A 13091-nucleotide genomic window follows, 5' to 3' on the forward strand; every position below is an offset into this window, starting at 1 on the left:
TTCCCAATCAAGAAGTTCCCTCTATTCGCAATAACATGATGACAAAACTCGAATTGATGGTTTTACCCATGTCTCATCAAGAGTGGGTAAGGAAATTGTCTTCTCCGCAGCCCAGACAAAAAAAGCATGATTTCTTCAACCGCCCGGACGGGAGGCTTCTCACTGGCCAGCTCGTCTCTCTCGTCACAGCGTCGGTCCATCGTTCCGATCAATCTACCCACCAAATTCGGGACGCAGTCGGAATCTAGCGGTGAGGGGTTGAAATCACGCGCTGAAGTCGACCCCCCTATCCATCTAGAGTTTGGACTCCAAGCGCTTTGATGTCGAGACAACTCATTGAAAACCTCTGTTTGATGGGACGTTCCATCCCGAATTTCAACCGATACTTGGAAGTAATTCTTTTCACGAAACGGGGAGAGTGTTTAGAAATAACCAAGGACAGTTGTGATGAGAAGAGAAATAGAACAGCAAGCCTGCAATAACCGAAAAAGAGGCAAAACTCAGTGAAAAGCGAGTCATGTTGACCTCTTCTCCTCTTTTCATCCAAATCTGCTGAGAACCTGATGATTTGATCTCCAATTAGACCTAGTCGCCTTATCTGTCGGTCAGCGGCCTTACGAACCTCCGTATGTCCCTTAATATTTTCCCGTCTCCTGATACGCTGTCGCCATCTCCCCAGGCATGTCGTGTCGGCAGTCGAGACCAGAGCGTATGCTCATGCTGGCCGTTGACCGCCCTGCAGCGAATGGACTCGAATAACTGGCTTGAGATGCATTATGACATGACCCTGGTAGATCTGCCAGACAATCGAAATGCAGACCCCGCGATAAACGGTGCGGCGTTCGAGAGTGCTGAAGCGAGAGCCGAAGGGCTGGCCGGGAGGTTGGAGGTTGAAACAATTGCTTTTGAGTGCAGGTCGAGATGCGTCGAATCCTGGAAAGCTGCTTGAACACGCTTCTTGGAGGGTCGGAGCAGAGGAGGCAGATGTCTCGTTGAAATCGAGTGGAGCGGTGGTCCGCAGATTTATGAAAAACTTATCTCTGAGATAACTGGAGGAGCGTGGAGTCGTGGACGTCGATTCAGGGTTGCTTCGGGCGAAGTTAGCGGAGAAAGTAGCGCTGCAAGATTGGATGACTAGCAGCCGCTATGCCTGCTCGAGCACTAACGTCTGCTTCTGCCGGGACTTGGAGTCTTGGACGCACCTGTGGGCACCTGTGGGCCGTTGTGGGCCCTTGTAGGGGGTGCACGGGGTTGTTCGCTGATGCAGGGAAATTGAGGTCTGAAATAGAGGCGCCAGTGAGACGACCCAGCAACGCCTTCGCGAGTCCGCTCCCAGGAGAGCCGTCCAACAGCAGCTCCGCAACCTGCAGAAGCAGGCTGGATGGCTGCATGGTGGCCAAAGGGCGGCCAGAGGTTCGCAGCACTTGCTCTTCTTGAAACGAAACGCCCCGTCTTCCGCAGAGGACCGCGAATACCCTTTCTATTATTAATGCGTGCAGCAGCTTGCCAGCCTGCCAAGAGCCGTGTGGTCCTGAATTACGGAGTAATGGACTCGTGCCATTGAAACTTCCAGCGTCCCTCCCCTCCTCCTTGTGGCGTATCCCCGAATCGCCGCCGCCAGACCGTCTCGTATGGACAATTGGTGCTTCGTAAACCAGATTGCCGTACCCAGGTATTTTTGAAGACATCGTCCAAGTCACGGGTGTCAGAGGGGGGCGGACAAAGAGCTGCACTGCTCGGGCCACACGGCCCTTATCTTGTTTGGTGGCGTCAAATTTCGCAGGCTCTTCTTTTGGCGTTCGGGAGCTCGAATTCCTGGCTCGGCCGCGGTTGTTGGGTCAGCAAGATTCCATCGGCGTAGGAAAGTCTGACAGTCAGGCCCGTTAGTCGTTGCTCTCATCTCGGGGGCGAGGACGGGGGTCGTGTTGTACCGTTTAGTGTGAGGTCCTGGGGCATGTGAACGTTTGCCTATGGCCATCATGCAGCGCCATGGAGGGGTGCTTCGAGAGGGTGGGAGGAATCATCCCTTGGCTGGCGGTGCAGGCCAATGAGGCGCCGGGTCTGCCTTGCGGAACAAGGCGTTGCTGCATTTCAAACAAAGTGCTCGCATGATCAGTCGTGACGATCTTGCAACCTTCGATGGCGTGTTGGTGGTGGGCACCTCGAGGGGACGACTCGAGATACTTTCGCCAACGGTGGATGCACACCCAAGGGGAGAGCAGACTCGTGTTGTTCATGCAGGACCCATCTTATATCAGCAGATCACCGTCATCGCGGCTGGAGGAAGTGTGAAAGTGTGAAGCTGTGAGGCTTTGATTGTGTTTGCTGGGGACCGCAGCCAGACTGGCCGTCCTTGAACTAGTAGAGTTAAGATTCCATTTGCGCGGCAATCAGCGTAGCGAGCGCAGCCTTTCTGCTCTGGCATTTCCTCGCCTGGCACTAGCCTGTCTGTCTGGCCTGCCGTCGCTTGTCTTCCAGCCTCTCGCTGATCGTGCTTGCTCATTTCTTTCATTTCGCCTAGCGCGGCGCCCTTGCTACGAAGCAATAAAAACTCCCGCCGGCCGCCATCCAGCTTTTTCCTCCATCCCATCCCATCTCTTGAAAATCACAGGACTTTTCCACTCTTCCATCTCCATCTCCATCCCATCAGCAAACACCTTTGTTCATCCAAACAGTCCCCTTTGACCTACCATCAACATGTCTGAAGTCGCAAAGCCTGTTGAGGAGCCTGTTGCTGCTCCTGAAGCTCCTGTCGAAGCTCCAGCTGCTGAGGCTGCTCCCGTTGAGACCACAGAGGCCGCAACTGAAGTACCTGCAGCCACTGAGCCAGCAACGACGGAGGAAGCTCCTGCTGCCCCAGCTAAGGAGGAGGCAAAGCCGCCTGCGGAGGACGGTACTCTTGGCTACAAGGGACCTGGCCTGCTCAAGTAAGTTTTTTTTGTTTGCCTGCTTCAATCTCCACTCTACGCAGCAACAAGCTTTATTTGCTCGGTTCCCGCTTCGAGTTCCAGTTATTCGTCAACCTGGAGCTCGTTGCCCTTGGTTGTTTATTTACACGGCTCCACGGCAGTTGTTACGTCGCTGCTCGCTACCAACTCATTAACGCACAATCTCCGCGCAATATGACACCATTTTGTTGATGACCGTGGGCTAATTTTATGCTGCAGGAGCTTCATCTTCCAGAAGAAGTTTTTCTGGTTCGGAACTGAGCCTGTTGAGCACAAGTCTCTTGCAAGCTATCTTCGCGGCGAGAAGCAGCAAGAAGTTGCCAACAAGAACGCTGCCTGGTCATCACATACCGGAAAGGGTCTCTTGTACTTTAGCAAGAAGCCCACTGAGAAGGCCACTCCAGCTGGCATCATCAACCTGGTATGTTTATTCCCGCTGAACATGAGTAATCTTACTAGATCATGCGCTGACTTTTCCCCTTCTCCAGTCCGAAGTTTCCGATCTCACCCCAGATGGCACTGTCGATTTCTCATTCAGCCTTGGCGGACACAAGCACACTTTCCAAGCAACCACCCTCTCTGAGCGTGACAGCTGGCTCGTCGCTTTGAAAACAAAGATCGAGGAGGCCAAGGAACTTGCAAAAACCGTCCCCGAGACCGAGGAATACAAGAAGAGCCACAGCGAGTTGACGAAGCCAGTCGTTGCCGCTGCTGCCGTACCAAAGAAGAGCGTTGACGTCAAGGAGGAGAAGGCCGAGGCCAAGGAGGAGAACAAGGAAGAGAAGAAGGAAGAAAAGAAGGAGGCTCGCAAGAGCCGAAGCGCATCCCGCAAGCGCAACTCCATCTTTGGTAGCTTCGGGCTTGGAAAGAAGGAAGAGAAGCCTGAGGTTGCCAAGGAAGACACCCCAGTTGCACCAACCACTGAGGAGCCTGCTGCTCCAGTTGAGCCCGTTGTTGCTGAGCCTGTCGTTGCTGCTCCAGAGACCACTGAAGCCGCCCCAGCAACCGAGCCTGTCGCTGCTCCGACCGAGACCAAGCCAGCTCCTTCAAAGCGCAACAGCATCTTTGGAAGCCTCAAGTCTTCGTTCGGCAAGGAGAAGAAGGCCTCCACTGAGGCCCCAGTCGTTCCTCCCAAGGATGCTGAGCCAGTGAGCGAGACTGCTCCCGTCATTCCCCCAGTCGAGACCAGCGAGACACCCGTCGTCGCCGAGACCGAGGCCGCTCCCACCACCAACGGGGAGACCAAGGTTGCCACTGAGACCCCGGCTCCTAAGACCCGCAAGCAGTCCCTCCCATGGTTGAGCAAGAAGGAGAAGCCAGCCACCAGCGACGAGGAGGTCGAGAAGCCAAAGTCCCCGTTCGCCAAGCTCCGCGATACTGTCAAGGGCAAGACCTCTCCCAGGGCTCCGAAGGCCGAGAAGCCAGCCGAAGCCGCCAAGGAAGAGACCGCCGCTCCCGCTGATGCCACCCCAGCTCCAGCTGCTGAAGAGCCCGTTGTCTCTGAGCCTGTCCCAGTTGTCCAGCAGACCCCTGCCCCGGTTGCCGCCTCTGCATAAATTCGCAACTCACCTTTCGAATCGCATGGTTTTCAGTGATGGAGGAACGAGTTCATTGTCGTCGGGAAAACGGATCTCCTTGAAATACCCCAAGATTGTTGATTGATTGATACCACTCTCATTTTTTTGCATTACTGTTGTCGTTGTCGTTGGTCGCGCTGCATTTCTGCTGCGTATTGATACCCCTATACCCAGACTGTCCTTCTGCAATCTGCCACTAGGGCAACCCCTCCGCTAATACCTAATAAAAGTCTCCTTGTTGTCTGCGAACTAGCCGTATCCTTCGCCGTGATTAATGTTTCATGTGAATGTGACTTGTGCAATTAATACTTTACGCTCCCAAGTGCAGCCCCCTCCCTCAGCCAAGTAAGCTAACGACTGCCAAGTTGGCTCAAAGATCTCTAATAGAAGCTAGTTCATAAAATGTCTCAACGTTGATCTTACTCCATCCGAATGCTCCACATTTCTTGGTACAAGGAACGATTTCTCTAACTTCAGAAGAAAATGGAAGTGCCTTCACTATTTCTCTTTCTCACCCCACACCATGTGTTGATATCGCGGGATGGACGAGGGAGGCACGTGAGTGAAGCGTGGCAGAAATGTGGAACGTCAATGAGTGTCATTCACATTTACAAATTTAGGAAATTTAGAAAGGCGATGTTGAGTGGTTCAAAAAAGTCGGTAATGGCTTCGGGGGCTAGGTTCTTCATCTTTGGAACAGCGTCAACGCCAGCGCTGTTATTTTGAATACTTTACCCTTGTGGACGAGCATCAAGCCCAAAGCCTCTATTTGAGAAAGGTGGTTAAGGTACCATGGCTTCTCGTAGTCAGCGTAGAGCCCAGCAAGTAAGTCCTGCCACTTATTCCCGACGATGTAGAAATAAGTTCAGCTGACCTTTGTAAACAGTCGCGACTCGATCGAGCACACGCCTTTCCATACGGACCAAACGATAAGCAGCCGAGGGCTCAGTATGACACCGATACGAGACGATGGGAAGGAAAGGAGCATAGTCGAGTGGAGTCCCCGCAGAAGTTCGTTCTTGGAATGGATTCCATGGCATCGGAGTCCGAGAGTGGCAGAGGCATTGAAATGGTGTCAGAGAATACCTTCCCAGGTCCTCTCTTCCAACATCCAATTGAGAAAGGACCCAAGCTCCTTGACCAGTTGGTTCAACCCCCTCTATCAACCTCGGGAAGTGGCTTCAGAATGTCCTACGACCATTCCCTCTTCGAGTTCTCGTCAACAAACGAAACGCCCAACAATTCCTCATTCATCTTTGACAACAATGAATTAGCAATGGCCTCGGCTGGACAGGCTGAGCATGACGAAATGACGATTTCAAACGCGTTGCAGAAGCACGACGATTCCTCCAACGAGAATATTGTAACGATTTGGGCGCCCATGGGCTATAGTGTTGGTATCTTCCGCGAAGTTCGGGATATTGAGAAGACTCTTGGATACGGTGGGACAATGGGCGATGATTTGACGATGGAGGATGACAGCGGCTTGAATGGGGATTCATCTGACTTGGATACTTCGACTACTGCAGCTCAGATGGGTAGTCCTCGCCCTAGTGGTTTCTGGCCGAAGAAGGGTGGAAGCAAGAAGAAGAAGGCAGCTAAGAACACTGTCGAAGCCCAGATGAGTGGAGTTAGCTCGAGCCCCGAAACAACGCGCTCCTGGAGAACGGGAAGGAGCAGATGAAAGAGGTTCGCGATACACAGTTCCAGGGAAGGGGAAAGCAGAGTTTAATGTGCGTGGACTACTCTTATGGATGGTCCTGGATGACTAGGGGAGATTCTTTCGACTGGAGAGTGTTGTGTGGCAATGACTGGGCTGCTCTTCTGGGTGGATGCCTTGCAATGGCTTGGGGAGACACTTTCGGCTGAAGACCGCTGCGTGAGGATGCCGGGAATGCTGATATAGATACCTTGGGACGATTCGATGGATAAATTCCAGCTAAGGAGTCTGTAGTGCTTGTTTGTAGCTTACTTCCTGCTGCCCCATGGCACAGTGCCACTTCCAGCACTTTACGTTCTTGGGTCAATCAAGTTGCTAGGCTTTGCGCCTTGATTTCAGATTTCCAGCTCCGTGTCAGACAACGTCGTGACTGAATATTCTGCAGGACCTCTACTTAGAAGGGGCAGCTACCTGGGATATTGGTGTCGTTTAATTTCTCCTGTGGTATCTCTTAATATCGCTTGACAATTTTCAAGCACCATACGAGAGTGGGGATCCGTAAGCGAGAGAGGAGAGAGGACGGGATCGATAACATTATGGATTATTTTCCTCCTTCCCCGAGTCTACCTTCTCTAAGATCTCCTTCCACCCCTTTGCACTTAAATTGTAGTTTCTGATGGTATCTCCCCTCAATTTTTCCACCGCCCAGGCCCCTCCCAAAAGGAGTCCCAGAAACAGTCCTGCAAGACTCAGAAACCCCCACACAACATCACTGTCCAATGGTGTGAGTTCCTCCCTACTCCCAGCATACTCGTGAAACCCCATAAGCGCTTTAAACCCCTCCATCAACAACTGTACCCTCCCCTCCTCCGCCGCCTTCATCATCGCCAGCACCAGCTGATGGGTCTCCACGCCCTCAATACCATGCTTAGGCGGCCTTTCCTCCTCCACCTTATCCCCTAGACTGACCTGCAACAGCTCCTCCACCAGATCAACACCAGCAAGAAGGCCATTCACGGGCTCTACAATCCTCGGATTAACATCCACATACCAGGCTCTCCCTCCCTCCAAAATCGCATCCATACTCAACGCCCCATGCCAACTTAACAACCACCCAAAGCCCTGCAAGTGCTCCCCCACAGCCTTTAACGGCAAACTCACCTTCTTACTCGCGCCCCCTCCGACCCCTTCTCTGACCCTCACACAAGCATGCCAAGCCCTCAGTCTGCCATGCTCAAAAACACCCGAAACCATCAACAAACTGCCCTGCATCTCCTTCTGCACCACTAGCTCCCCTCCATCATCAAAACACCCCTTCGCAACGAAATCTGCAATAATCGACGCCAGCTCATCCAAATTTGCCGCACGACGAACACCCGTGCTCGCCGTCCCAATCGGTGTCTTCACATACACTGGAAGTAAAGCCTCGCACTGGCTCAACGTCTCTAAACTCGAATTCAACACCACACTTTCCGGTTGCGGGAGCCCGGCATCAGATAATGCCTGACAAGCGGATACTTTATCCATCACTCTCCTAAGGCTTTCGAATTCCGGGACTGCGAATTTGACTCCGGTAGAGGCGAGAAGAGGAGAGGAAGCAGAGATGATGGACACTTGTTCTTGGGTGCAGAGCAGGACGTCAAATTTCTCGTCTCTGAGGACCTGGAGAGTGGCGTCTAACCATGTGTAAGGAGAGGCGGAGAAGGCGGGGACGGGGTGCGATTTTGTGGTGTGGGAGGTGAGGGTTGCGAGGAGGAGGAAGCTGGGTGGGGAGAGGACGTGGACCTGGTGGTGCTTTTGGGAGAGGATCGTGGAGACTTGACGGGAGGTCAAGCCGCTTGCGTCTGTGAGGAGGATCTTCATTTTGAGCAATGATGGGTGAGTGGGCTTAGATGTCTTATTTTTTTTTGGACCTTTAGAAGTAAATAGTAACTTTGGACAGTGAAGCTGGGGTGATATAGAGAGAGAGGTGGGAGCTAACATACGAGGTCTGCGAGGAGATCGCCTGACGTTGAGCCATGGTTTAGGGCTGCCCAATCAGAAAGGGTGGAGAGACGGCTGTTGTGCAGACTGACCCGATTCCACAGCGTCGCCCTCGGCAAGTCTTGAAAGAACATTTCGAGTTCCCCTGAGATGTGCATAATCGACGTTGCTTGTTGCTGGTCTGGAGTCGAGGCTCTTCAAGTAAGTCAACGTCTTGGCAAAACTCGACAAATCGCAATGCTCCACCACAAGCACAGAGAAAGGCAAAGCAAGTTTGAAAGCTTGTTCCTAAGGCATAATAGCCCATGCCACCCCTACAATCCGATCCCACGGTGCTGGGAAAATGTACCAGAGGTACAACAAATGCAATTTAGCGGCGCAACCGAACGCCTTTAACCCTTCCTCATCTGTAAACCAACTCCATGTTTTCTTTGCTTGGCAAAAATCAAAATCCTGCCCTAGAAAAGTAACAGTGTATCTGAATCTGAGGCGGAAATTCTTGAATGTAATCCTCCCATCTGGCATCGATCGTCCAAACTCTAATAACCCTTTCCCATTCAAATCCGGCCGATTCCAACGCAACAAATGGTATCTCAAAATGGCGAGCGATTTATTGAGTATTATATACAACCTCCACTCCCACCGCTCTATCACGGCAACTCATGCTGTTCATGGTCGACACCCAACTCAGCAGGACGGCCATGCGTCGTCTGACTTGGGAGTTCATGCTGTTGAAACCCTTGCTGGAACGGTGGCGCATCGCTATATTTCGCCGGATCATAGTACTGCTGTTGTCCCACTACTGGTGACATCTGCGTGCCAGGCGCAGCTTGTGCTTCTGCTGCTCTGGCTGCTGCTCCCTTCTTCTTTCCCCGCCGGTATGCCAAGAATGCCAGTGCTGCGATGGCGAGAACGACGATCGCTACGCCGACACCTATGCCGGCGTCTGCGCCGGGTGAGAGACCACTGCTTGAGGCTGTGATGGTCCCGGTGGCTGAAGCAGCGTTGCTTGTTGCGCTGACGGGACTGAGGGTGCCGGAAGCTTGAGAGGTGGTCTTGGACCTGGTAGCAGAAGAGAAAGATGATTTCGTGCTCGAGGACGTTGTTGAGGATCTCGTCGAGGACGTGGATGAGGATCCAACATTTTGGGCGAGGTTGCATCGAACTGTGGAGGATTGATTGAAATTGGCGGGGCACTATTTTGAGATGTGAGTACTCCTTCATCTGCAATATATTCAAGAAACATTACTGTTGTGAAAGGCGGACAACACGCGTCGGTCGTGCCAGCCGCGAGCATTGCTATGATGATGTTAGCGGTCAATTGCATTCACAGACCGCAATGCTTCACTTACTGCAAGGAACTGAATTGGATGCGGCACAATCGGACGGAGTATCGATGTAGCAACCGTTTGCAGATAAACAGCAGTATCCTGAACCCAGAATTGTTTGGCATTGCGGAAAGGCGGAATTTGTGTTGTTGGGTGTGCAGCAGAGTGTATTTCCTGGCGTACATATCGAGGTCTTCGTCCCGGGAATGGCATCAGCGCAGACATCCCTCTTTGTCAAAGCCCACTCTTGGTACAGTAAAGGCATCCTCGCCATTATTATTCCATACTGTTCTTCGTCATCAATCAATCCATCCATGGCAGTAACCAGACAGCATAGCGCTGCAAAAAGAAGCACAAATGCGCATTGAATCCGAAGAACCTGCATCGTTAAAGTTGTACAGCACCTCAGATCACAACGCAGACTCGAAGAAGGAATTTCAAAAACAGAAGACTGTTGGTCCAGCTGCGCTCCAGACTATTTAAGATTCCCAATGACAACCCGGATGTGGAATTTCCCCCCAGTGGTAGTAAGTGGCACAGCACATACAAAAAGCCTCGATATCGAGCCCAAGTCTTCGCTATCAGATCCAGCCAATCGAAGTAGCGAGAATCTGTGCCACTAGACTCCAAATATGCTCTTGGCTCCGTGGGAAGTCAGCACTAGCCGTAGGCTTTGCGTTCTCGTTGGGTTCGCAGGTGTCAGAGTGAAACGAAGATCATCTGTCACCCCTTTCTCTCTCCTCGCAGCCTCGAACAGACGCGAGACAGTTCTGCCCTCGAAACTACATAACTGTGCATATTACCTTCAACTCTGGCCCACAGTTGCCAGCGGTAAGAAATGCTCCAACTTGAAGGATTCATAATTCAGTGATTGCGCTTGTAGAGGCTGAGCTCCGTATGATGGCTAGCCGCCGGCGTTCATCTTGTTTTCACGTCGCGCTTGGAACTAGCATCAGCGCGAAGTGGACTTCTTCATCTTGGCCTTAGGTCTTGGTTGTCTCCGGCAGGGCTAATAGATACAATTGGCCAGTGTCGGTCCCCGGTACGAGGACTGGGAGCTAAGCAATTAAGGTTAGACTGCGAGAGCCGAGAGCCGAGAGCCGCCAGTCACAGCCTCGCGTGATCCGTTATTCAGCATCCCGGAAAATAGTAAACTGCGCCCCATCCTTCAAGGGGCTGGCCAGACTTGTGGTCTAGAAGCAGGCTGCAGAAGAACATCAGACCCAACACCTCAGCTGACCGGCCTACCTCACGCCTCGCCTTCATGCCGATTGGGATCAACAACCGTCATGAGCGATGATATGGGCATCTTTACGTTGTACGGCCGACGGAGGCTGCGTCGTGTCCTGTTTGGGTTCGGGGCGTTCGTTGTCATCGGTCTTGTTTTGAGAGCCTCCTGGCTTCGCCCACATGACTCCCCAATCACAGACATCTCAACCTCAGGCCCGAAAGCATTTGTTGTTGCAAGTATGAAGAGTGATGATACCAACTGGATTCAAGAACATCTTCCGGGCTGGAATCTCATTCGATATGTGGTCGATGACCCCAAGGCTCAGTACACGGTGCCTAAAAATAAGGGTCGCGAGGCTATGGTATACTTAACGTAAGTCTACACTCAAGGCTTATACATGATGGATTCTAAACATGCTTTACAGGTATATCATTGACCACTACGATAAACTTCCTGACGTCATGGTATTCATGCACAGCGAAAGATATCAGTGGCACAACGACGACCCAATATATGGTACACTCCTCGTCACCTAATCTCCAAGACGTCTAAAACTGATATATACTAGACGGAGTCCCACTACTACAGAGTCTCCAACTCCCGTACCTAATCTCCCAGGGCTACACCAACCTCCGCTGCGTATGGACCCTAGGCTGTCCCTCCGAGCTGAAGCTCACCGAGCTCCCTCAGGAAGCTCCCTCAGACCCAAAGTCTGCCAAAACGACTGAGATCGCCTATCCCGCCGCCTTCAAAGCGCTCTTTCCCGGCGAAGACCTCCCGGACGTGGTCGGCGTAGCATGCTGTGCCCAGTTCGCTCTAACTCGGCAAAAGATCCGCGAACGGCCGATCTCTGACTACCACAGGTATAGGAACTGGATTATGAACACGCATCTGGATGATCATGTCAGCGGAAGGGTTTTGGAGTACAGCTGGCACATCATTTTCGGTCGGCCTGCTGTGCATTGCCCGAATGCGAAGCTGTGTTATTGTAAGGTTTATGGGCTTTGTGGGTTGGAGTGTAGTGAGGAGGGGAAGTGTGGGGAGAGGTGGCCGTTTCCGCCTTTCTCGACGCTGCCGAATGGGTGGCCGGGGATTGGGTGGGATGGGGAGGTTATGAATGAGGAAAAGTTGGGCGAGTTGAGGAAGTCGGCTATGAAAAATGGGTTGGCGTGAGGGGACATCCGGTACGGCTTGGGGTTCATTCAGGCTGTCAGCATCACAAAACTGAAGCGCTGAAAGTATATTTTTTGGGACTTGGACATTGGTAGGATAGAGGTTGGGGTATGGCGTCTGCTTCGATTCGCGGCATTTGTGGTTGACTGCTTCAACTGCCTGGTCTGCCTCGAAGGACAGGCAAGACAGATTGGACGAATGTATTCATCTTGGAGAACCACAGAAGTTGGAAAGTCTGTATATGTAAAACAACGCATAAGGTACGTGTATGATAAGGTCGACCTCATGAGGTGCCCAGGACGGAGGAGGGCTAGGATATGAAATCATATTTGATGATTAGGCTGTCTATTTTCTCAGGTGTCTTCTGTTAGAATTCTTCAGCCGAGATCGAAATTTTCTAATGTTCTGAGGAAGTACTGTTTAAGAAAATCACCGTTTCCAGGGTTTCACAATCTCTCAACGTTCCTCATGACAACCACATTACCCCCCTCCACGCCACCTTTTACCAAAACATATTTGTTGGTAAAACTACTGCTCACCTCTTTCTTTCGCAACACGAAGCATCATGTATTCCGCGTCGCAAATCCTGACTCAAAAACATAAATGTGTCACTGCTAGGCAGCACTGCGCACTGCCCGTGACTCACCCCCCTCCCTCTCCTCACAATGCAAACAAGACAAACACCCTTCCCCCCTCTCCTATATAAACCCCCTCTCCTCTTCCAAAAGCCTTTTCCTCCTCATCTTCTCTGCCCTCAAGGCTAAGATCAAATGTAGTATCTGTTCTGCCCAGCTTAATCCCTGGCGCCGTCGCATTGCGACGTACCGTTCATTTCGGATTACCTATTTTTTGTTAGAGGGCGAGGTCTCTGTGCTTGCGCAGGGAGTGAGCCTGGTGTGTCCCTGGTATTACACTGTTTCCAGGTGATGCGAAAATTAGAGGCTTTTTCATTGCGTTTCCTGCTGGTGAGCGGGGCGTGAAGAAGAATTTTTGAGGGGGATCCGAAGGATGCTGTGATATATAGGGTTGTGCAGTACAGTACAGTCAGGAAAATGCAAAGATTTTGGAAATCTCATCCCTGAATACTCGTTTCGTTTTGTTTTGAGGCGAAGCTTTCATATCTGTAATTAAATGGTCTCCCAAACGCCACGCTGGGTATGTAAGTCAACAAAACTCCGTAAGACCATGCTA

The 13091-nt window shown here is 51.8% G+C and overlaps 7 protein-coding genes across 7 annotated transcripts; 3 read left to right on the plus strand and 4 right to left on the minus strand.

Moving 5' to 3' along the window:
- Window positions 1-1025: 1025 nt before the first annotated feature.
- On the minus strand, window positions 1026-1971 carry K444DRAFT_369836 (uncharacterized protein). The gene has a single exon (XM_024872263.1). The coding sequence runs from the start codon at window positions 1686-1688 to the stop codon at window positions 1101-1103; it is 588 nt and encodes a 195-aa protein (XP_024738318.1). The 5' UTR covers window positions 1689-1971; the 3' UTR covers window positions 1026-1100.
- K444DRAFT_611667 (uncharacterized protein) lies at window positions 1467-2156 on the minus strand. The gene has a single exon (XM_024879989.1). The coding sequence runs from the start codon at window positions 1979-1981 to the stop codon at window positions 1706-1708; it is 276 nt and encodes a 91-aa protein (XP_024738319.1). The 5' UTR covers window positions 1982-2156; the 3' UTR covers window positions 1467-1705.
- Window positions 2157-2337: 181 nt separating this feature from the next.
- K444DRAFT_611668 (uncharacterized protein) lies at window positions 2338-4701 on the plus strand. Its single transcript, XM_024879990.1, has 3 exons — window positions 2338-2927; window positions 3168-3369; window positions 3437-4701. Exons 1-3 carry the CDS (start codon window positions 2698-2700, stop codon window positions 4502-4504), a joined length of 1500 nt encoding a protein of 499 aa, XP_024738320.1. The 5' UTR covers window positions 2338-2697; the 3' UTR covers window positions 4505-4701.
- Window positions 4702-4849: 148 nt separating this feature from the next.
- On the plus strand, window positions 4850-6689 carry K444DRAFT_662492 (uncharacterized protein). Its single transcript, XM_024886714.1, has 2 exons — window positions 4850-5350; window positions 5412-6689. Exons 1-2 carry the CDS (start codon window positions 5318-5320, stop codon window positions 6207-6209), a joined length of 831 nt encoding a protein of 276 aa, XP_024738321.1. The 5' UTR covers window positions 4850-5317; the 3' UTR covers window positions 6210-6689.
- Window positions 6690-6765: 76 nt separating this feature from the next.
- K444DRAFT_611670 (uncharacterized protein) lies at window positions 6766-8300 on the minus strand. Its single transcript, XM_024879991.1, has 2 exons — window positions 8261-8300; window positions 6766-8214 (listed from the first exon to the last, which is right to left on the minus strand). Exon 2 carries the CDS (start codon window positions 8046-8048, stop codon window positions 6780-6782), a length of 1269 nt encoding a protein of 422 aa, XP_024738322.1. The 5' UTR covers window positions 8049-8214; window positions 8261-8300; the 3' UTR covers window positions 6766-6779.
- Window positions 8301-8493: 193 nt separating this feature from the next.
- On the minus strand, window positions 8494-10004 carry K444DRAFT_369820 (uncharacterized protein). The gene is made up of 3 exons (XM_024872262.1): window positions 9521-10004; window positions 9418-9467; window positions 8494-9364 (listed from the first exon to the last, which is right to left on the minus strand). Exons 1-3 carry the CDS (start codon window positions 9879-9881, stop codon window positions 8819-8821), a joined length of 957 nt encoding a protein of 318 aa, XP_024738323.1. The 5' UTR covers window positions 9882-10004; the 3' UTR covers window positions 8494-8818.
- A 961-nt stretch (window positions 10005-10965) lies between these two features.
- Window positions 10966-11900, plus strand: K444DRAFT_642477 (uncharacterized protein; the record flags this gene model as incomplete). Its single annotated transcript, XM_024884742.1, has 3 exons — window positions 10966-11099; window positions 11152-11243; window positions 11296-11900. The coding sequence occupies 3 exons, from the start codon at window positions 10966-10968 to the stop codon at window positions 11898-11900; spliced, it is 831 nt and encodes a 276-aa protein (XP_024738324.1).
- Between the last annotated feature and the right edge of the window lie 1191 nt (window positions 11901-13091).

This window comes from Hyaloscypha bicolor (assembly GCF_002865645.1).
Source record: "Hyaloscypha bicolor E unplaced genomic scaffold K444scaffold_56, whole genome shotgun sequence".
Lineage (NCBI taxonomy): Eukaryota > Fungi > Ascomycota > Leotiomycetes > Helotiales > Hyaloscyphaceae > Hyaloscypha > Hyaloscypha bicolor.